General features: G+C 39.7%; 2 protein-coding genes and 1 long non-coding RNA gene across 3 annotated transcripts; 2 read left to right on the top strand and 1 right to left on the bottom strand.

Moving 5' to 3' along the window:
* Positions 1–277: 277 nt before the first annotated feature.
* Positions 278–7,937, top strand: fsd2 (fibronectin type III and SPRY domain containing 2). The gene is made up of 13 exons (XM_075479773.1): positions 278–551; positions 781–1,052; positions 1,582–1,677; positions 1,966–2,199; positions 2,382–2,404; positions 2,757–2,878; positions 3,529–3,693; positions 3,778–3,912; positions 4,041–4,194; positions 4,692–4,825; positions 5,468–5,600; positions 5,674–5,850; positions 6,737–7,937. The coding sequence occupies exons 2-13, from the start codon at positions 792–794 to the stop codon at positions 6,984–6,986; spliced, it is 1,884 nt and encodes a 627-aa protein (XP_075335888.1). The 5' UTR covers positions 278–551; positions 781–791; the 3' UTR covers positions 6,987–7,937.
* LOC142396779 (KH homology domain-containing protein 4-like) lies at positions 7,149–15,248 on the bottom strand. The gene is made up of 14 exons (XM_075479906.1): positions 15,103–15,248; positions 13,861–14,131; positions 13,633–13,752; positions 13,454–13,530; positions 12,201–12,253; positions 11,846–12,051; positions 10,985–11,193; positions 10,707–10,767; positions 10,362–10,419; positions 9,925–10,157; positions 9,603–9,707; positions 8,983–9,068; positions 8,784–8,896; positions 7,149–8,344 (listed from the first exon to the last, which is right to left on the bottom strand). Exons 1-14 carry the CDS (start codon positions 15,129–15,131, stop codon positions 8,214–8,216), a joined length of 1,752 nt encoding a protein of 583 aa, XP_075336021.1. The 5' UTR covers positions 15,132–15,248; the 3' UTR covers positions 7,149–8,213.
* A 444-nt stretch (positions 15,249–15,692) lies between these two features.
* On the top strand, positions 15,693–17,683 carry LOC142384337 (uncharacterized). The gene is made up of 3 exons (XR_012770049.1): positions 15,693–15,923; positions 16,516–16,613; positions 16,811–17,683. It is a non-coding gene; the product is annotated as an uncharacterized LOC142384337 (long non-coding RNA).
* The last annotated feature ends 6,063 nt before the right edge of the window (positions 17,684–23,746 follow it).

Here is a 23,746-nt window from a genome sequence, read left to right as displayed (position 1 = left end):
TGTAACGCTCCATTTCAGGTTTTTAGGCAAATTCTCTTCACTAACAACTGCTCAAAAGAAAACAGTGCAGTGAAGCTTGATCTTTTACAACAAAGTAACAATGACTGAATAGTGAGAGTTAAAAATTGAATTCACTAATCGAAAATTGGTCAAAATTCGGATATAGAAATCAAGGGTGTTACGCTAACTGATTGTAGCGTTTACAAGGTGCGTGAATGCATCACCCTGCTCCTTGAGTTGCGTTCAACTTTGACCTTTGGATCACATGTTCGGGGATTTCCATCTCCTAATAACAAATCAAATGACAACGCAGAAACTGGTATAAATTCGCCTCAGTGTTGACTAAACTCCTCCATCTGGTTGAGCTAGATTTGAAGTTTTATACATTAAACGACACGTGGCCTGGGTGAATGTTTGACATGCCAGTGACATTTGAGCAATGTGATTCACAGATATTTTTGTCACAGTCTCTGGTTGAGGGTTGGACTCGGCAGTTTTCTGGTCAGACACCACCGCTGCCCTGAAATGGTTATTTAGAACAAACCGGCAAGGTAATTGTATTATCAGCTGCTTATTTACTGTTAATGGACAGATTTCTCTGCAATGGCAAGTCACTTAAATATGAAGAGCTCTTAAACTGTCTGTGTTTATTCTGCTGTATTATTCTAAATGGCTATTGATCTATAGATTGCTCACATAAAGAACCGAAAACCTAACTAAAGGGATCTTGTATCAGAAACTTTGATCATAAGTGACTTGTTAACCTCTGCCCTGACACAGTAACTGTTCTTATGGACCTGAATGATATCAGAGGAGGTATACTGGATGCAATTGCAGAGGAAGCAGAGCAGCAGGACTTAAGCAGAGAATCGACCACCATGGAGACATACAATGTGGTTTCAGGCAGAGGAGGCAGGACTTTGCAGAGGTTCTCTGTAGACACCAACGACTCCCTTAGTTTTGATCCCTGCGAGAGCAGCTCCACTTCTCCCACTGGAGCAGAGGATGGACATGATGATGATGATGTTGTGTTCAGGAGTGGGAAAGATAAGGTGAGAACACTAACGCAACTTCAGCCATTGATTTATTAATTGAATATATATGTTTTCAGACAGTCTTGGTGAAAACCAAGGTGCAGTGACCTACCGGGCGCTACCAGAACAGGGGCCCTGTCTATCTTCAAGAAACTCTTGGAGACCCAGCTCTTCAGAGAGCATCTCCTACCCTACCCCCTGCACTTCCCCCTACGCCTGCACTCTATTTCTACACTGTCACCCCTGTCAGAGCTTGACAGAACCTGACTAATAGTTTTCCTTCTATGGAGCTTATTGTTAGCTACATTGTTATATCCTCATTTGTAAGTCACTTTGGATAAAAGCGTCTGCCAAATGCATAAACATAAAATCTCAGTGTAGATGGCGCCTAAAAATGTTTTGGCCTTTGTCAGAAACAAGCCTAAAAAGGTGTCATTTATCAACAGACTGACCAGAGAGCTCTGACAGCAAAGGTTGAATTGTATTTTATGTTACTGGATTGAATAAAGACATAAAGAGCTTTAGTGTGACTTTCAGTTGCTTTCAGGGTGAGATCAACTCGATCAGGAATCAGCTGCAAGGGAAGGTTGCTGAGATGGAGAACTTTGCTGGTCATCTGGAGGAAATCTTTCTCACTGTCGAGGTAAAGCAAAGTCAGGCTTGCATCATTAACAGCTGTCATTTGTTGTGACATTAACTCACCATTTTCTGCCTATGCAATTTGGGAATACTTGTTCATAAAGTGTAGTTTCTAATTTTGACTCAGTGACAGACAAAAAGAAAATCGAGGCCATTTTATTTACTTGAAGTGTCACAACTCAACAATCCAGTGGATCCATTTCATAAACCGACTTTCATCGTCTTCATTTTGTTTTCTGCATCTATGGGTAATGCACGGTAAATTTCTATGATCATCAATGTGTACGTCCAGGAGAATTTTGGCCGCCAAGAGCAGCACTTGGAGCAGCACTACAATGATGTGCTGCAAACGTTGTCTCAACGATATGACGAGAGGGCGGCTGGATTGGAGGAGGAGAAGAAGAGTAAGTTGGAGTCCCTGTACAGTCAGCTGCTGGTCTGTGGTCAGGCCCTAGATGCCTCCAAAGAGCTCATTGAGACAGCACAGGAGACCTACCGCAGCCAGGACAAGAGGCTTTTCCTCAAGGTGCCTTTTGTTTCTTTTTTGCTTTTTTTTTTTCAGCTGGTCATATGAAATATGTGGGTACATTTTTACACACAACAATAAGTAACAAATGTTACACAAGACAATAGATTTACTAAATTGTTGGACCTATCAGCATTTAATTACTCTGTTGTTTGACTGATTTCTTTGACTTTTCTTAACAGACAGTTACAGCCACCGTTAAGAGGTAATTGGGATGCTGCTCAGTTACTTTGGTGGCATGGCGCACCTTTGGCATGGTGTGCAGTGACTGCAGTGTGATTAGAAAAGAATAATGTTTCAGATTAATGTCATTTAAGAGGATACATTTGGAGCTGTAGGAAATTAACCAACCGATGAGCACACTTAATCTGCTGCATAAGTCTTTCAAAATGATTTTAAAAGCCCCAACAACAACATTTAATGGAAAAAAAGTTTGGAGATTTTTTGTGTGGTCAGACTAAAGACGTTTTTTGTGATACAGATGGCAAGACAGAATATCCTTTTACATTGTCTTAAACTTTATTGGTGCTCATTTTGTTTTCCTTATTTCTAACTAGAATCAAAGAATTTGCCAAAGAGGAGGTTGACCTCACGTTGTCAACAAGTCTTGAATTCAGCACACCACTTGCTGATCTCTCGGATGTCAAAACCATGATGGACTCCATCAATGCTGTTCCAGGTCCGATTTATAAACTGCTTTGTCAGAAGAGTCCACCCTTTATGTTAAAATCCAAACAGTTGACTGCTTTTGGACATTTCTGACTCGATAAAAATATGTTAGTTTTGTGGTTTCATCCAGCCGGATTATCAGTACAATATTTATTGATATTGGCAATTTAGAGAGAATATGGTCGCAAGGCCCTATTTAACTTCGGGTTAATTGAAGCCCCACATCACGAAAAGACACAGCAGAGATGATGGAAAGATGTATGTGATGTTCCCACAACACCAAGGTGGAAGTTGCGAAGATCTGATCGACAAAATTTAAGTGATATTACAATGATAACAGAAGGACCCCCACACAAAAGGTACTTGGAGGGGTTCTTTTAAACAGGTTTAAACCCAGAATATCGAAACAAATTTTTTACTTCATAAGCTGTCGTGACAACAAGAGAAAGAGGAAGTGACAAAGATGATTAGAGGAAAAGAGCTCAAATTCACCCATACAGGGAAAAAAGAAATTAGCTGTCATCAAAGGAAGGAAGGAATGAAGGAGTGCACACAGGTGTCAGTGTTAAGCTTAAATTAGACGAAGTTGTACATTTTTTTTTCCCAAATTGTTTTCAATAACAAAACTGCATTAACAGTACTTCTGCAACATAAACACAGCTCCATCTGCACCAGTAATCAACCCCCAGATGCCCAACTCGGCCACCCAGACGTCCCTGCGTGTGTGCTGGAGCTTGTTCTCTGATGACACAGTGGAGTACTATGAGCTTTCCTACAGACCAGTGCTGGAGGACACGCCAGCAGACAGCACCTGTGCACCTCATGGTATGACACACAGCCATGCTGCCTGCAGATTCCCAATGCATGATAACACCAAATCATGCACAACTTAATCTCTGCTCTTTTCAGTAAGCAAGGTAAAAGTGAAGGAGACCCACTGCACTATAACTGATCTGCTGCCCAACGCTCAGTATGAGCTCTGGGCGACTGCTACCAACACCACAGGCATCAGCCCAGCAAGCGAGAAGGCCTTATACATGACGGGTAAACAAATGTCACACTCCTACAACCACATGAAGGGTCATTAAACTTGAGCCAGATTAGATAATTGCTTTGCTAAAACAATCTCACCCAAGGTTTGAAATTAAAAAGCTTACATCCTCTCTCTGTAGTCCCATCACCTCCTGTGATCAAGCAGAGGGAGTGTACTAGCTGTCCAGAAGCTGCTCTGATTCGCTGGGAGTCAGGAAACACCAATCCCGTAGACTCTTACACGGTGGAGTTCAGTGAGATGGGCTCCGATGGCACAGAGTGCAGCATTACCGAGTAAGACCCACATTTTTGTCACACTCGCAGCTGATAGAGCAACATTGCAATAAGCTCAACATCTAATCATCTAATTGTGCTTTCCTTGAAAATTGTCGAGCTAAAATAGCTCAATGAAAAGGATATGGAGAGCTTTAAAAGTGCAGCACTTTTTATTTAATGAGGCTTTCGCTTAAATACTTTCATAAACAAGTCGGGGTTAGTGCTTGCCTGGGATTTTTAAGTCCCATGGTTATTGAGCTGCTGAATCAAGACACACTCTGTCCCAGAAAATCTATTCTTAGCCTCAGCGCCTGCAGCACTGTTTGCCTCAGCTACACGACTGTCCTCACATTTGGGGTCATTTTCCTTTCTCATCCGGTGACTTCAGAAAATGGACAAACCATTTAAAACTACCAATCAAGACCCTCATTGATCAAGGCGTACAGAAATAAAAGCCCACCTTGGAAGCAGTCATCAGACATATCAGACTTCTTTCCTGCTTTTCAATCCCCCAGGTCTATAGTAGCTGTGCCCACCTGTCAGTGTCTGATACAGCTGCAGACAGGACGACGTTACCTCATCTCTGTGAGAGCAGTCAACATCGGCGGGCCGAGTGATAGGAGTGGTGTTATTACTGTATCAACAACAGGTACAAAAACAAAACAAAGAACATCATTGATAACAATGATGGCCTATTTATGGTGCTTTGACCCACAGTAAAAGATCAATTAGTTTAGGAAGTTTCACCCAAGGTTTACAAAACTAAGTCCTTGCTTACAGGTAGCATAGAGATAAGAGCAACAATCAGCAACAAAGTATCAAAATCACACATAAGTCATCAACCCATCATATCAAAGCACACTTTAAATAATCCTTTTTTCCATTGTGACTGCTTTAACTGAGCATGTGCATTTTTTTTTTTTAATATAGTCTACAAACACACAATGCACATGTATGTGTATATAGATTTACTCTGGTGGTCATTAACTGTAAGTGCAGTCTTTGAATCCTTGAAATATTGCAAAGGGTCACAGGCTGGTTCTGATAAAGACCTCGTTTGGCTGGACAAATAAAACTAAATAATTGTTAAATCTGGAGCCTCTTTTACTGCATCCCAATCCACACGTGGCCGTACATTAGATTGGGTCAGTCGGTCCATTAGGACACATTCAACAATGAACTATTGCCATCAAATATAAGTAGTAGTCCAGTGTAATTCAGAAGACGTACTTACCAACAACATTGAACAGTACTTTCATTGAATCCCTTACATTTTTCCATACCTGTGCAGGAACATTCTTCTACCTCCTGGAGGATACTGCCCATCCTTGCCTGTCCATCTCTGAAGATGGTTTCACCATTTTTTATGGAGACGAGGAACTGCCAATAAGTGCAATGGCTTTAGATGACAATTCTTTCACCAGGTGGAGTATACACCAGCTGCTTGTGGTGACAAAAGGTGAACTTTGAGGGTTAAGAGTGTGCATGTGTGTTCAGGTGCGTAGCCATCCTGGGGGATCTGATTCCAGTGCGAGGCAGGCATTACTGGGAAATTGAGGTGGATGATGGGACAGAGTTTCGGATTGGAGTTGCATATGAGGACACTGAGAGAAACTCTTACCTTGGGGCCAACAGTACCTCCTGGTGTATGAGACACATTCTCAGTCCAACCAGGTAATACTTTATCACAGAACATTGTCTGAACTCAAACGATGGTTGGAAAACATGCTCAATGGCATTTTTAAGAGGACTTGTTTTTTTTTTTTTTAACAAAAAAACCCCCAAAACTTTAAAATGGGTACGACATGCCACCAAAATGACAAAATGCTTCTTATAGCATAGCTCATAACCAGTACGCCAATAACTGTGTTCTGATTTGTGACGGAAGAGAATTCTTTATATTATCCTCACCTCTTTCACTTCCCCTTTAATGCTTCTTTTTAAAGCTTGGAGTAAACACAAGGGTTTAAGGAGCCCTGGTTTGCGGTCTAGTCACTTGTTTAAACATACCTATTCCCAACTGTTTCAAAGTTGGGGAAAGAAACAGACTTCCATTTTAACAGAGGAACACAGACCAAGTAGACGTTCCATCCAATCCCCTTTCAGAATAACCCTTGCTGATCCACTGAGGGAGTGCTATTGCAGATCACGGAATCTGGGCCAAGACTGTATTTTTAGCATTCAGAAATTTCGCTTTCCTAAGCAATAAGTGCATCCACTGTATGCCAAGAGTTTGCCCATTGAAGCAGAAAAGTCTGCATGGAATATCTATTACTTTATGCATGTTTCCATGGCAACTGTTTTTGGAACAAAGCAGAGCAGTTGTATGATCATATTTGGCAAATCAAACGAGCCCCACACGAGTTTCTGTTGTGATCATCATCTTGTTTCGTCTGCCTACGCACAATTTAACAGTCACATTTGTCATCTTCTATAATCTGCAGTCTTCTGAATCCTTCCCTCGCATCATTAGTAAGCATCTGTTTTCCCCAACGGCTGCTTACTAAATGATATATAAAAAAAAAGCTTTTTACTTAAAAATGTACTTTCTTTTTTTTAGGCATAAATATGAGTTCCTGCACGGTGGTTGGAGTCCTGACTTGAGGATTACAGTACACCCCATGCGGATTGGAGTGGCACTCGACTACGACAGGGGAACGCTGTCCTTCTTCAATGTCAATCTGGAGCAACATCTGCACACCTTCCACTGTCACTTTCAAACTTTTGTCCACCCCTGCTTTAGCCTGGACAACCCTGGAGCTCTAACTGTACACAATGCCATAGAAGCTCCCGAGTACGCATTCATCTGACACCAGACATCACACCCAATATTCTCATCCAAATATGTGGGAAAATCCTGATAAAACTGAGTTTTTAGATCCTTACCAGTGCTGAATGACTTAAAATACAAACCTTTACTCTTTGAACAACCATACATAGAAAAATTCACCTTCATCATTAAAGAAAATGAGTGATGATTTTCAGTTGTTTTTATTATATTATTCCATGGGAACAGGCATTAACCATTTTCCAAGATAAGAAAAGGTTTCACTGAATTTTACAATATGTATCAAACCATCTGTAACTGCAGCAGGCCAGAAAGTCAGAAAGGGATATGAGGGCTGTTTTTTTTTTTTAAACTAACAAAAGATGAAAAAAAGAAAAAAAAAAGAAAGTATTTCAGGACCAAAAAAAAAAAAACAAAAAAAATCCATTTGATATACAATCGTATTCACATTATAAAAGGGAAAAGTCCACCCGGCATACGTCCATACTCCAAAGGGGCTCTTAAAGATGTGCTTTAGTGATTCTTTCTGGTATTTTAATTATGCAAAGTACTTAATTTAGCATCAGAAAGAATGAAAAAAAAAGACGTGTCTTTAAAGATAAAACGCGATGGAAAAGCACCAGTTAAATTAAAGTTTGCTCATAACTTTAATGTTGCATTTTAAATCATTTGACTGCAGACATACATGCACGCAGACACTGCTGGCAGGTATAGTTCTATATTTACAGTAAATATATTCACCCTGGACTAAAACCAACGGGTTTGCATGTCTTGTGTCGGGGTTAATGTGAACCAAAAAACACAAACACTAAAGCACAACCTAAAGAAGGGACAAGGAGGTAAAAACCTTTTGCATTTAAGAGTCTAGTAAAGCACCAGAATGTGGATAGAATTTCAGACAATACCAGTACTTTTTTCTTTTGGCATTAACAGACTGGTTACGAATCACATGTACTATACATCACTGTTATATGAAGTTTGTCAACATGGCAGTAAATAAACCTTGTTTTTTCCTAAAATAGTGACTGAAAAGTGATGATGGAATTTTGTAACAAGGTTTCCCAAAGAGCCACGTATGGATCTTTTTTTCCCCTGTAGAAAAGTAGCTAAAACGAGCCAAAAACAATGTATGGTAATGAAAGGGTAGACTTTTCCCTTTATAGGGAGTTTGTAAATTGCTGTTGAATCACTGAATGAAGCCTTTGGGTCTGGAAATGTCTTTGGGCAGTGGGGATGGGGCGGGCAGAGGTTATAAGTTTTCTGTCTTACTGCTGCGTGTCCTCTCCTCCTCTTCATCAGAGGAATCTCCTCCGTAGGGCACTAGCCCTGAAGCATCTTCGTTCACTTTAGTCTTCTTCAGGCACACCTCTTCTCGAATGCCTGTATGGGCACAATAAAAACAGAGAGACAGAGAAAAGAAGAAGAAAGGTGGAGGACATAAGAGAGAGGGGGAGAGACGAGGAGAGAGAACAAAAGAAAGAGGAAACCCATTGAGGAGCCCCATATAAGCGGTGGTTTTTGGGTTCGTTTGATCCAGAGCCAGGGGAGGGAAGATATCAAATGAAACGGCAGCAGAGCACACATCCATTACAGGCACGTCCGGGGACACATGTTGAGAGAGAAAACAAGGGAAAGACAAAAAAACATATACAAGAAGAGCATGTTAGTGAGTTCCACCAGTGGGGAGATTCACACAGGTCTCCACTCCTCCCCAACTGCTCCATGGGGGGAGATGCTACGTCATGCAACAGACAACTCCACAGAAGAAAAGTCAAATTATTCAGGCTCTCAGAATATTTGGGAATGAAGAAATGCATACCCATTGATGCGGCGCTGCTGGGCAGACTAGCCGGATCCTCTGTCACAGCATCCTTCGGCCTTTTACGCGCAGCAGGAGTCACAAAGGAAAGGGGTGGTGGAGGCATCAGAACCCTGAGGAGAAAATAACACATTAATATCCTTACAACACAGGATTTGTGACCAATAACATGCAACAGATTTAAGACATATGATCAGACCTATCAACTACTTTCTCCTCTCCAGCGCTGGATGCAGGAAGAGTGGACTCAAGATGAGCAGGGCCCTCTGGAGAACAGCTGGTAGGCTAAAAAGAGAATTATCACATAACTTTAAACGTATAAAATGTTTTGAAGAAGTAGAGATGTAGCTTGTAAAAGCCTTTTGAAATGCAGCTTTATTGCTACTTTTTTTTTTTTATTATTCTGAGCTGTGTTTGCAGCAAAAAGCATGTTTGATCATCCTACATGGTCTCCTCCTCTGACTGCATATAAATCAAATTATTCAGCGGGGAGAATCCAGAGTTGCAGCTAAATCTGCATTTTATGTTGAAAGGCAGCAATTAGTCGGCAAGCAAAAACTATTTTTAAACACTCTAAAAATGATCAAAGACATAAGCATATAGACTATTACAGAAAAAGATGTGAATCAGACAGCCAAAAATGCTCGAAGATGCTTAAAGTGTAATTCTGTTTCATTTTTGTTGTGTAGCAGTGAGGCTTCTGTTCCAAGTGAACAGACAACAAGCAGGTCAGGTCAAAACATTTTAACGGACACGTTCGTGCTAAAATGGACAGAATTATCTTTCAGTGATATGGACAGGCGTTACTCTCCAGCTAACCTGTTCATCCTTTCCCTCCTCCTGGAAATGATGTTTGGGACTTCCTGACTCAGGGGGGCTGTTTAAAGATCCTTCAGGCTCCACCGTATCACTACTGCCTGGATCCTTAAGTAGAGCACAACCAACACATATATACTGAAGCTGCCATGGGATTCAAAAAAATAAATAAAACTCCTCAAAAAGGTTTCATGTTTTATTATGCTCGTGGTACTAACTAGCAATTTAGGGTAAAACCCTGAAGATAAAAACTAATATTCTTAAACATGAAAACAAACAAAAAAAAAACCATCAAGAACAAACTGCTTTAATTTTCAACAATTACCTGAACAAGATAGGGATGCGGTTTCCTAGGACACACCGGATACTGAATCATTGCCTGAGAAGATGGAGGGTTTGTCGACATGTTAGAACTTGGGGAACCATTTGCATTACTCCAATAACCACCAGCTCCTGGATATGCCGCATAGCCACCAGCATACCCATTTGCTGGGTAGTTATACCAGGACCCCTGGTTAGAGTAATTGCTATTAGGGGTAAATCCATGTGCTGCGTATGCTGAAATGACAGTATAGAATGCTGAATTAATAGCATATATCACATGGATCAAGAACAGGGTGTACTTGACAACTGTAATGTGCGTTTCCAACTTATTGTAAAAATGCCATGGGATGATCATCACAAGAGGGATGATGTTAGCCATTACTTATATCTGGTCACACCGTTTGAATAAGTTGAGCAACAGGATTTTAGAATACTCACATTGTGTTGAGCCTGTGGCTGTGTACGCTGAACCCGTTCGGGCGTGTTCATCTCTCACCTGGAGAATGAGAGAAAACAAGGAGGACTTCATGAGCTAGGCAATTTCCACAAAGGCTGCATTGATTCATTTAATTGAATGGGATTGTGGGTAGGTGCAGAGCACTCATGACCTATCTCTGGAGATCAGGTGGTTCACACTACCACAGTCAATTTTGGAGGTGGGTATCAGTGAAAACTACACGCTTCAGTAGTTTCACCTTCTTATACCTCCCAATAGACTCGCTTCAAATATAGATGAACTCACTCACATACATCCTATTTATCGGGACATTTTCACAAACTTACCGTTTCCAGCAGACTTTCAGTGAGTTTCTTTGCCAACTCCAATCCGGCTGCATTTGGGTGGCTGTGACACAAAGAAACCTTGTTGTTAAAGGATGAAGCGGGCTCGGTAAAGGACCCAGAGAGCAAAACAAAAGAGGTTTCAGCATTTCCACGCAGGCAGGGCTCAAAAATGAAACCACACAACATGGATTTGAATTAATTTACTTAATTCAATAAAACATAACTGCGTTCCACCGAGCACAACAGGTCAAATGACCTTTCACCAAGAATGAACATACCTGATGTAGACATAGAGAGGCTCAAAAGACTCTCGTTTTGACGCCTGTTCAATGTAACCAGATCCTTTTCCCCGGAGGAAGACTCGAGCCCCGGTCTCTGTCTGGATATGACTGAGATACGAACCTCCTGGACCCTCGACTTTTTCCTTTACATTGAATGAACTCGACGCTTGATCCAGACCCACAAAAATCTTTGTGTGCACAAAACTCTGAAGATGAATGAAAGAAAAAACAAAAGTCTTTTAATATACTTACCAAATTTAAGTTAAGGGAATATGTTCAGCTGCCAGTGAAAATGTTTTGTCAGCAGATGCAGTAATCCAAGGCTTTTTACTGTAGACCAGGGATGTTCTCTCTGCTAGTTGTTTTTGGAGGTGGGTATCAGTGAAGGCAACATATTTACTTGCCTCACTTTCTTTACCTCCATTTTTAAACAGAATTTAAGTACAACAAATTTAAAACACAGGTCACTATGTCTGTATACTTAATTATATACAGTATAATCCAAATTTTCTTTATGTCGTTGAGTAACATGATAATGATATACATCTAAAGTTTTTTCCATGGATTCTTGCCTATGAAAAACTTTATTGTGGACCTCTATAAGGAAATCTATACCACAGGAGTACAATGTCGAGCTTCCTAGTATCTTAATCATGTTTAATATGACAAAAAGAAAGGAGACATGATAGAAACAAGTAATATGATGATATGCAGAGTACAGCTTGTCCTCCTTGTAAGAGTTTATGTAACACTGAAATTAACGCGATCACACTGGTTATAAAACTGCAAGAAAGCCTTAACAAATGCTTCATTACTGGTTGTAGTTGCTTGAATTGGACCACATATATGTCTCCCTACCCCTGTATGAGGAGCTGCAGGCCGATGTCCCTGGACTGGCACCGAGTTGTTGTTGGGCGTCCGTGACACGGGAGAGGGAACGGCGGGTCGAGGAGGCTGAGGGTAGATTGTGAGTGGTGGTATTACAGGAACCTGCTGTCCCCCCGACGCTGCAGAGGCCCTCAGCACATCCTCAGAGATGATCTCCTTTATCCTCAACACAGCCTCTAATGTTGCAACAAGCACACAATCGGTGAAAGTCTGCCACTTGTCACAAACACAGGCCTAGGAATAATTACAATACGAGCGAATGACATCAAATGAGGACAATGCAAGCCTTTTTTTTACAGAGAAGATAAAGAGAAGTGTGACTTACTGTTGACCTGTTCTTGAGTCTTTCCTTGGACATGCAAATACAAAGGTCTTATTCTAAAAGAAAGCAAATTAACAGTCAGAGAGGACACAGACCATCATCAGTTATTTTTCCTCAGTCACCGTAAAGCTCAATAATATATTTGAAAAGACATTTTTTTCATTAAAAGTACTAAGTATGATTTTTTAGTCTCCATCTAGCATTTCTTAGGGATTGGTGGGGCATTTCCTGTAAGAGTTCTGAAACTTAAACGGTCTATTGAAATTCCAATTTTCAGAGATAATTTTAAAAAGGTAAATAAAGCCAAAATGACGATACAGCTATTTTGAATTATGTATACATTTATTTTGTCAGAGGCAGATTGTAAAATAACTTGTACGTGAATGGATTAACATGTAGTCTCAGGCCCAACCTTGACATAAACAGGATGCTAAATTCCATCCAGTAATCATTTCCCCCCATAATGTTAAATGAATGTGTGCATGTACATGTAATGCAATCACTTTGCTAAAACTGAACGTTGATCTGAACTGTGTGGAAACACTGTTCATCTGTTTGTGTAACCCAACTCCAACCGAAACAGGACAAACTACCTTCATGTGAACACAAAATGGAAGGATAGGGCCTAAAGTGAGGGGCAAGGGGTGAAAAGGTATTAGGGCCTGAATGTGCTGCATTTGGGTTACCATTTCAGACTTGCTTCATTGTCTGACAATAGAAAGAATAGAACAGAGCAGTACACACCAACCTTGTCTATTCGGCAAAAAATAGTGGGTGTAGGCCCCCTTCTACGGTTGATAATAAATTAAATAGTAACATACCTCATACAAAAAAAGGCATTAAAGACCTGTGTTTTGTAACCAACTACAGAACATTTGCCGTTTTGAAAGGAGCAGAGACATTTTAGAAGTAGCAGAAGTGCCTGGTAACCTTTCGCTTTTTAGATCAGTGGCTCAATCTAAAAGGAGCCAGACAAAAGGTGAAAATTGATAGCTCAGCAACGATTAGTTGTCCAACTGCAGTGCAGAAACTGGGTGAAAATTCTTACTGAAGTAAAGTCTGGATAAAGTCTAGTTGAAAGGAGCAAGAGGAATGACATCAGACTTAAAGACTTATGTTTTACGTATGATTATTATTTTTTTTTATAAACCTTGCTTAAACACATTTTCATGATACGGGACCTTGAATATATAAATTATAATGCATTGGAAAAACAAAACCAACCCCAAAACATTGAGCCATGGGTGAATACATACCCTCCTCCGTTTCCCTTGTCAGCTTCACTCATGTAATAACCTTTTGTTGAGACAACAGCCCCACTAAACTGTCGGATCTGGAAAAGATAAGAAATAATTAGAACTTATTATATACCCCATTTTCTTTTCTTGAATGTGGTGCATCAGATCTACCACTAATATGCATGTTTCCTACTTACCTCTTCTTGCGTTTTGCCTTTAGTAAGAAGATCCCTGCAGTTTAGTGGAACATCATTTATGTCAACCTCTGTCACCACCACCTCTTCTGTAGTGGTTGGTACAGGGATACTTGGAGGTGTCTTAAAGATGAGAAGTAAACAACAACAAAAAAAACCAAAAACAATCTCAGTCATTCAGCACTGCACAATTAGACGCACAAATAATTAAAGTTTTCTAAAAACACGCACCTTTGCAAGTAACGGTGGAGGAGTCAAAAGCTTTCCTTTTGCCATTAACATGGCATTTATTTTAGCAGCCATTGCTGCTGCCATCTCAACTCCTTGAGGAGTAGACTTTTCTCTCATTTCCTGTGGCTGGGAGACTGTGCTATTTGAACCCGCAGAGCTGACAACTCCTGATAAAGAGACAGGTAGAGGTGCATTTCCAATACTCCTCTGCTGCTGTACATCTACATTCTGTTTAGGTTGGGCTGGCTGATCCCAACGACTGTTTAGGCAGCTGAGAATAAAAGAAAAGACAAAAAATTAGGTTTAGACTCGACTCAATCACGACATAACTGCTTGAATGTAATAATTTGAGCTAACCACACAATTTTTCATATCTATCAACACTTTTTCACACTGGGTATGATTCTACTTTATGCTATTGGGTCACTGTTCTGTAATGGCTTGATGGTACCTAATGTTTATAGCCAGACAGGCAACTTCTAATATGTGACCTACCGCATAGTAACGATCATCTACTGATGACATTGTTAAAGGAATTGTGTTGCAGTCCCACCCATAACGTTCTTGGCATATTTGATTTCAAGGCAAGCAAGCTTCCATGTAGGAAGCGATTTGTTGACCTTAATTTGCCTTTTTAGCAATTTGTCATTTAAAAAAAAAAAAAAAAAAAAGTGCTAAATTATGATGGCGCTAAAATGAAGAAAGACTGACATCGTGAAACGTTAGAAAGGCAGAATAGGACTGGGAATTTTCTCTGTTTAAAAAGGTACGGCATGTTCAAAATATGTTCTGGGGAAAGCTGAAAGAATATAAGCTTTTTATACCAAACAAGCGGGAGTTACTATTGACTACACAAACAACACAAGTAAGTTAGCATTAACAGACACTGAAGCTGAAGCTAAAGCTAAGCTAGCTAACGTATCAAATTACGATTCAGATTTCGGTTGTTCGCAACATCAAATATCCACTTTGATTTCAAGGTAAGGTTGTGCTGGGTTATTCTGGCAACATTACGTTACACCAGACGCCTTGAATCGACGTTTTAGTGTGCAAACAAAACCCATAAAAGCTAACTTTTCCTTAAAGGCCAGGTTGTTAGTCGTTTGCTAGCCAACCGAAGCACCGCAGCCAATGTTAGCTTACTTAGCCAGCTTGCTCATGGCGAAAATATGCAGTGTGGTTTTAGCTTCTTAGCACGTTGCTGGCATTATCACATCTATTTCAAAGCAAACAAATACTTACGACGTTTGTCCTGTCATTCCCGAAGACATAGCACTACTCCAACAAATCGACAATGAAATTTGAGCTGCTTCTAATGTAGTTTACATTGGAGGACCGCAGCCATCGGTCTGCTCTCCCTGGCGATTTCCTCTGACGAATTGTCGCAAAGTCTGATCTCGCGGAAGCTGAACTGTTTTCTTGTTATGTAACCGTCTGGAAGAGTCCACGCAGCATGTTGTTTTGGGTCTATCATGCATATATATACTTGTATATTTATGGTATATAGTATATGGGTCAATGACGTGACGCTCATTTTTTTGTGTACATATGGGTTAGATACATTTAAAATTGTTAAAATTTGAAAATAAATTGACAAATTATTTTCCAACACCATTCTCATCAAACCCTAATCTTAAAGTTTGGGATTTATTCAATTTTAGAGAGTATTGAGAGAATTTGGATAAAAATGTCAATATGGTGTAACCACAAAAACATGAACCAAATAATTACACTTGCTGAAAAAAATGTGAAATTCTCTCTGAAATCCCTTATAAAATAATCTGGCTTGATCTTGCATAAGAACTTTACAATATGAAATAAAAGTAATGAAATCCCATTGTTCTGAATATTTTAATGAATATGGGGAATCATGTCTGTCACATCAACCACTTGAAATGTCAAGTGGTGTAACCGCCATTTAAGGAGCCATTTTGTAAGTATTTACAGACTTTTACAGAACACAATACAGAATAGAGACTCTCTGCTATTAGTCAGAAGATCATGTGACAGGAAATGATGTCACAGAGAAGGACCCCTGAAGACCCCAACTGCTATGAGTCAAGGTTAGTAACGCCATAAAAGGGCTGTGGTAACTCTCTTTAAAATTGTTAATAATTAAGTGTTTTTAGGCCATGGTCAGGCAAGCTTAGTTTACATGTCAAATGGTATGACCTCCTTAAAATGTTGATAAACCATAATAATCATAAAATATTGAATTTAATGTAAAAACTGTGTTTGAATATTCACATAAAGGTCAAGTGTGTACATAGTTGTCCATAATAATGCCTACAAATTTTGATTTTAAATAGAAATGTCAAATGTTGTAACCGGTTACACCATTTGACTCCTTTCTGTTTGAGAACAATTTGATCAGATTCAGGCCAAAGAGTATGTAATTTAAGGTGGCAATTGTATTATTTTTCTAATTTAAATAGTGACCAACTGTAGCATGAACAGTAGCTTTAATAGGGTTTCATTTAGATTGTATTTTAAGTGATTTTTGAAATGTCAATATTTTTTATTTAAAATTTTAACTTCCACAATATATTTTGAATATTTTATTATGTTGTATGTAAACATGTTTAAATTATGAATAAATAATACAAAAAATAATACATTTATTATAAATAAAGTGTACTTCTTGTCCCCCAATAGATGCCACTTACAAGCAAGGAAAAAGTGGCTCGCCACAGAGCGCAAGTGAACGCAGATCCTGCTGCTAAAGCAATTTACCTGGCAAAAAGACGGGCAAGGTAGTGCACACGCAACAGCATGCACACACACACATTCGGACACAGGCATGCAAGCACACACACACACACACACACACGCACATTTTTCATGTGAAGAATAAAGTCAGTGATGTAGATAGGCTGTGGAAATGAGAGGAGTGAGAGGATTATTCTAGATATAAAAGGCTAATTGTTTTATTTTTACATTGTATTTATAGCTACCAAAGGAGGAAGGGAGAGGGAAAGATTGTGAACACCCCAGTAGCACAGCTCTCCAAACGGAATCAGGAGAAGATGAGGAAAAGGTGGAAGCAGTACCAGAGACAGTATAGGGAGAACAAAAGGGTACTTATTGATGTTCTAAACCTAACTCCCAATCTATATGATGAAAAAGTCCCGGCCTTCATTCCAGCAGTAAAAGGCACACTCAAGATACATCAAGTGACCTGTGAAGAGCCAGCTGTCATTCAGTACTGGGACATTTCTTGCTTTTGCAGAAGACCCAATGTCTGCAAGTGTCATGGGCCAACTGCAGTTGATTTCCGGGATCCACCAGCCACCACTTCAACACCTGACAGCGTGGAGGATCAGGAAAGTAGGCAAGGAAAGTTTGCTCTTGTTCGATTCGAGGGCAAACCATTTGTGGGGCAAATCATTCAGGTGGTTGGGGATGAAGTTGAGGTAAGCTGCATGCAACAGCTAGCCGAGAAGAATGTCTTCACCTGGCCTCATCCACCTGACATCTTGTTTTATTACGAGTCTGATGTTCTCCACGTTATTTCTGAGCCAGAACCTGTGAACTCACGTCATTCCAAACTAACAGAAGATGCCTGGAAACAGTTCCAAGCACACAACTTGAAAGGTTAATGTCTTTCTTCCACAGACTCAACTTTTCTGGGCAGAAATATTTCAAGTCTTACGTTTCTGAGACGCTGTTTCATTTATATTGTTATGTTAATGTTAAATAATTTGTTCAGATCTCATCAGATGGCATGAACTTACACTGATGGTTCTCGGGTTTTTAAAAGTGTAATCCGAACAGTTTAGTGATGAAAGAAATTAATGATGATACTCTCTCACAATGAATGATGATACTCTCTTTCTTTCTTTCTTTCTTTCTTTCTTTCTCTCTCTTGTTCTCACTCACACACACTCTCTCTCACTCACTCTTTCTTTGAAAGCAAAGGCTGTTATTTTACAAACTGAAATTGTATGAGAATAGATCACAAGTTAATCCTGTTTCTTCATGGTTGTTAAGATATGATCTTACTCACTCTTTCACTCACTCTTATTCTCTTTCACACACACTTTCTCTTACTCTTTTTGAAAACAATGGGTATAGACTGAAATTGTATGAGATCTGAACTGAAATAGAACACAAATTAATCCAGAATAGATCACAAATTAATCCTGTTTCTTCATTGTTGTTATGAAATCATTTTTGATATGGAGTATTAAAATATCCAATTCAGTTTACCTTGATGACTATTTTCTGTGTCAATTTCTTGTCCTTTTGCTGTAGATGTTTTATGGTCAGTTGGTGTAACCGATGTGTCAATTGGCGTAACCAGTATTTTTTCCAAAAATCTCATATTATACAAAAAAGTTACTATGGATGAGATTTAAGTATTCAAGTACACTGTAGTAATGTGTTTTAAAACCATTTTTACCCAACTGGTCAAGGAATATGCAGAAAACTTAAATGTTCACAACATACTGTCTTGCTCGGCTCGATAAAAAAATCCATGTAATCTAAATTTAAAAATAGATATAACAAAATATTTTTCATGTGATATTTGAAAATCAATTACTTGTTTTCATGGCTACACTTACATAAAATCTTAGAGGGTGAAATATCAAATAAATATGAATTGTTTTGTGGTTACACCATTTGACAAAATAATGGGCCATTAGCTCTGTATTTGCTTAAAAATGGTAGAAATGTCATATCAAATACTATGAAACCAACAGAAATGCAAAATATACATTCTAACGGTCTTTGGTCATGTTGTTTTAACAGGTTGAAAACATATTTTTAAATTTGTCATCATGCCAACCCTTATATGTCATTGACCCATATAGTAGTATTTTTTTTAACACACTGTAAACTTTATTTTATCGGTCAAATTTGACCCTTTTCAAGTTGAAAAATGCCACCTTTTCCCTTTTTTGCATTCTCAACGCCTAATATATTTGTGAAATAAAACATATCAGGCCTTTTAGGGATGCATGGCACAGTCCTGGGGCCCGTTGCACAAAAGCAGGATTTAGACATCCAGGATATTACTTCGCCAGGTTCAAGTAATCCAAAACATGGGCGCCCAGGCTTAGTTGGTTGCACAAAGGCCAAGCCAGGATGAGCAGACACAGATTCACCAAGCCAGGTGAAACCAATCCTGGATAAGTGCTGCACACGGCTTGCTTAAATAGACCCCACGATCGATCATAGATTCACTGATTCACCATGGCAACGTATTTCTCCCCAGCGGAGCAAGAACTTCTTGCTCCGCTGGGGAGAAATACGTTGAAATACATCATGCCAAGAACTATTAATGGAAGCATATGAAGAGGTGAAGGAGAAAATAAAACAAAAAGGAAATACTGCCACAGTTAAAAAACAAAGGGAGCAAGCGTGGCAAACCATTTCTGACCGCCTGAATGCGTAAGTAGTGCACAAATACACTCTCACCACTCCACTGAAACTATCACAATTAGGCTACAATTCAAATAAAATGTTAATTAACATATTTGTAGCCTACTTTGATTATGAATAAGTTGAAATTGACTGCATGTGAGTGAAACTATCTAAATGTAACTCCATGCTCCTCTACTGTTTCATTGTGTGTTTTTGTGGGTGTAGATTTAACATGACTGGGCCAAAACGGACATGGCAGCAAGCCAAAGTAAAATATAAGAACATCCTGCAGAATGGTAAGTCCCCTGACAAATACTTAACAAGTGTACTTTTTATTAAGAATGTGCCTGCCCACACATTGCCTGTACTGTTTTAGCAGTGAAAAAAAAAAAAAACCCAAACAAGGCACAGGTGGTGGGTCACCATCACCTGACCTAACCCCAGCAGAGGACAAGGCACTGGAGCTCAACAAGGGCAGGCCTGTGTTGGAGGGGATCCCTGGGGGGACAGACACAAATATGTCCCCCCCAAGATCCCACCCTCTTCATACATGGTACATTCTTCAATCTCTATGTGAGACATAACCAACCATTCATATTCAATCAGTCTTGCAGTCTCTGGAAACACCATCACACTGCTGGAGCCCCCAGTTCCAGAAGATGCTGATCCAGTGAGTAGGCTACTCCATCAAAGGCATACTGTAGGCCTGGCATGTCTCATCTACTGATGAGGCCACAATTTGTCGCACAATCCGTAGTGTGTGTCTGGTAATTAAAGGACTTGCAAGCATCTTCATCTCCTTCCCTGGGCATAGAAGACTCTGTGACATCAAGGAGGAGTTCTATAGGATTGCAGGTAAGAAAATTAAAAAAATAATAATAATTACAGTTACAATTACAATGTTAAAGCTGCAGTCTGCAACTCTTTTTCAAGCATAATGCCTGGAACTGTCCGGGGATTCTGAAAGTAGTACATTAAATACCTCAATACAAAAAAAAAAAGAGTTCTCTAGGTCCCCTATATGTCCCGCTAGGTCCCTCCAAAGCCAGCAGGTTTGTTTACAAAATTGCAGACCGGACCGGTAAAAGGTAACCAATCAGGTTACGAGCTGGGCTCTGCTGCCTGTCAATCACCGATTGTGCACGCGCGATACAAGGTAGGCTCGTCCCCACGCTTATCTAGACTATTGAACTTCATTACGGGCTAGTCTACTTACTGTGTCTTCCATGATCGCAAATGACAGGCGAGTTGATGAATGAGGAGTCATGTACGCGCATCTGGCGTGTACGTAGACGTGCACGAGTTCTCATGTGTTTTGATGGGGTAGGACAGGAAGTTGAATAACTTTTTATTTTTTGGTTAAAAAAATAAGCATTTCTTGCATTTTGCGACTACGGAGGTCACCGTTTTCAACTTCAAGCGTTCTGATAGATCATGTAAACTCTTAAAATGCCAAAAATTAGGACTTTACGTATGACAACAACAAATCCTGCAGACTGCAGCTTTAAGATTCAGAGTAAGATGCTCATTGCATCGTATTACAGGTTTCCCCAATGTCATTGGTGCAGTGGACTGCACACACATCAAAATAAAATCCCCCTCAGGTGGCCATGAGGGGGATTTTGTGAACAGGAAAAACTTCCACAGCATCAATGTACAGGTGAACATGACTTTTGATAAAGTTAATTAATGAACACTGTACATTGCCTGTGATGTGCATTAATTGGTTTAACATCTTATCATTTCAGATGGTCTGCAATGCTGACTATTTGATCAGTAATGTTGTGGCAAAGTGGCCCGGCTCGGTCCACGACTCCCGAGTGTTTCGGAACTCAGATCTATCGGCGCCTATCACAAGGTGAGCCACAGAACCTCTATTGATAACCACTTTTAACATCATCTCAACTCAACTCAAACTTTATTTATAGAGCACATTTAAAAAACAACCGAGGTTGACCAAAGTGCTGTACAGGATAAAAGCTGCATTAAAGGTAAAAGTGAATAATGCAACCGTTCCAAGCAGTTAAAATCAATAGACTAAAACACAGTGCAATAAAATAGAATAAGATTAGTTCAAATAAAATACTTTAAAATAAATAAAATAAAGATATAAAACAAATCAAGGTTATCAGCCAAGAGTCTACTTAAATATGATTAAAAGCCAGGGAGAAAAAGTGGGTTTTTAAGGAGGATTTAAAAGCCTCAAAAGATCCTACAGATCGAATGTGCCAGGGAAGGTTATTCCAGAGCCGAGGGGCCGCTGCCACAAAGGCTCATGGCTGTGTTAAGAATCTCACTACTTATGATTGTGATGGTAACATTTTGTATTCACAGGTGTATTGCTGGGTCACAGAGGGTATGCCTGCCAGCCTTTTCTGCTCACTCCATTTGCAGACCCTCTGGAGGCACAACTGGCATACAACCATGCCCATGCCAGAACAAGGGACCGGATAGAAATGACATTTGGCCTACTGAAGGCACGCTTTCAGTGTCTGAACCACCTGAGAGTCAGCCCAGACAGGGCATGTGATATCATTGTGGCCTGTGCTGTCCTCCACAATGTGGCCTGCCTGAGAAAGGAGAGGGCCCCCAGAGTGCCAGGTCTCATAGACTGGGACATTCCTGTCATCTTCTCGGATGACGACTGTGGTCGGCTGGTCAGAGACCAATATGTGTTAAATTATTTTAATTAATACGCATGTTGATTTAAGTTGGGCCTGCAATGGCAGAGGAATTTTTGTTAGGTTTTTGTGCTGTATAGGCAAGGCAATTTTATTTGTATAGCCCATTTTCACAAACCGTTTGTCTCAAACTGCATGCTTTGATTCTGTGCTTTTTGTCTTGTAGAGCACTGTGTGACTTCAGTTTTGAAAGGAGCTGATGGTTTACTTGCTTTGATTCATCCTTGTTCAATAAAGGAACATCATGGTACTCTCTAATGTGTATTTATATGGTGATGTACTTTATGTGTAGTCTGTGGGGAACTAAATTATCTAATGATTGCAATTAATGATCACAAATGTTTCAATAATGATAGTGGGTATAGTTAAATGTTTTAACAATATGTTCTAGGCAATGGAATAAATTTTGGTTTCCATTTATGGCGACCGCTGACTGAGATAAGGAATGAGATTAAATAGATCCTGGAACTTAGCCTGGTCTGGAGCAGGCTAGCTTCACAGAATAAATCTCCATGGTAACTTACGTCTGAACATATCCCACTTCCTTCTATCCCACTTCTGTGCAACTGGATCCCGGATAAGTTGAGCCAGGATAGCCAACATATCCCAGCTTAATCCCTTATCTTAGTTTTGTGCAACTGGCCCCTGGACTTTGCTAGCATCGCCTTTCCCATTATCTCAGACCTTTAAATGCAGTCTTTCCTCTGAAATGATGATTAAGTTTAAGCTTACCATCCAGCTAACATTGCGACTTTATTGTGTTTACATATGTTTTTGTTTGTCAAACCTTAACCCCAGCATTTAACATCTTACACAGCCACTGTGCAAACTATACCCTCGTGGTCGTAAATTGTGCAGTTTGTCACCAATTTTTATGCGTTGCGGATATCAGAGCATATATTTGGTTGTATGTACCCACATTCCTAAATATTTGCTTAAAAATCCTTTTTGGATTTGTGAACTTTGTTGAATAGAGCACACATGTATTTGAGAGAGCACAATGAATAGACTGAAAATATTACACTAAAGGCAGACTAGTGATCAGTTGTTTGCATTCATTTGTTAAACCAAAATAAAATTACAGGGATAAAGACAGGAAAAAAATTTGTCGTTTGTTCAAATGTTCACATTTATGAAGCTGGTGAGCGTCTCTGGTTGCGTCGAGACTGACCTTTCTAAAACGTTCATCTAAAAAAAAAAGTTCAAAGTTGAGTTAGATCGTCTGTAACAATGTAAAACCTTGAAGTGGGTTGTGATGGATAGGTGGGAGGAAAGACCACTGTTTATTTTCTATCTCATGCCAACAGCCAATGTTGTCTTCCATTTTGTTTATTGGTTATGTCCCTTGCTGTTTCTCAACAGGTCGTTGCAGATGGCCATCCTCCCTGAGCCTGACGAAGGGTTTTTTGTCCTGCCTGTTAAAAGAAAGTTTTTTTTTTTTTTCTTGCCATTATACTGTGCTCCCTTATACTTAGATGAAACGTTCATGATCTTGCCCAACCTGACATTGCTTTTGTTCCATCTAAATTTGTTCCATCTAAAAAAAGCCATCTAAATCTTAAAGGGAGAACATGTAGATTTTTGTATTACTGAAAAACATAACTTTAGCAAAGGTCCTTGACCCTTTAGTCACGTGGGGCTGGTTTAAAAAAGGGTAATGGGTAAATTCACATGACTGCGATGTGCAGTTGATGAGACGGCAATAATGAGTGATGTTACTTTGCTGTTGAGCTTATCAGATGACAAAATTTGAGACAGGGAGACACAGCAGCAGTTGGTTACACTTTACTGCGTTACAGCAAAATGCAGTTTTAAATATTTGATATATTTCCGGTGGA

The sequence above is a fragment of the Odontesthes bonariensis genome, chromosome 1, assembly GCF_027942865.1.
Source record: "Odontesthes bonariensis isolate fOdoBon6 chromosome 1, fOdoBon6.hap1, whole genome shotgun sequence".
NCBI classification, from domain to species: Eukaryota; Metazoa; Chordata; class Actinopteri; order Atheriniformes; family Atherinopsidae; genus Odontesthes; species Odontesthes bonariensis.
The sequence above is the reverse complement of the archived record's forward strand: the minus strand, read 5'-3'. Positions and strand labels throughout refer to the sequence as shown.

Coding starts and splice junctions, on each gene's coding strand:
- fsd2 (XM_075479773.1), top strand. CDS start 792: ATGGACCTGAATGATATCAGAGGAGGTATACTGGATGCAATTGCAGAG. Junction 4,826..5,467: donor TATTACTGTATCAACAACAG/GTACAAAAACAA, acceptor ATACCTGTGCAG/GAACATTCTTCTACCTCCTG. Junction 5,851..6,736: donor CACATTCTCAGTCCAACCAG/GTAATACTTTAT, acceptor TCTTTTTTTTAG/GCATAAATATGAGTTCCTGC.
- LOC142396779 (XM_075479906.1), bottom strand. CDS start 15,131: ATGTCTTCGGGAATGACAGGACAAACGTC. Junction 13,531..13,632: donor AAGGCAAAACGCAAGAAGAG/GTAAGTAGGAAA, acceptor TATCTTTTCCAG/ATCCGACAGTTTAGTGGGGC. Junction 11,194..11,845: donor CTGCAGCTCCTCATACAGGG/GTAGGGAGACAT, acceptor ATTCATCTTCAG/AGTTTTGTGCACACAAAGAT.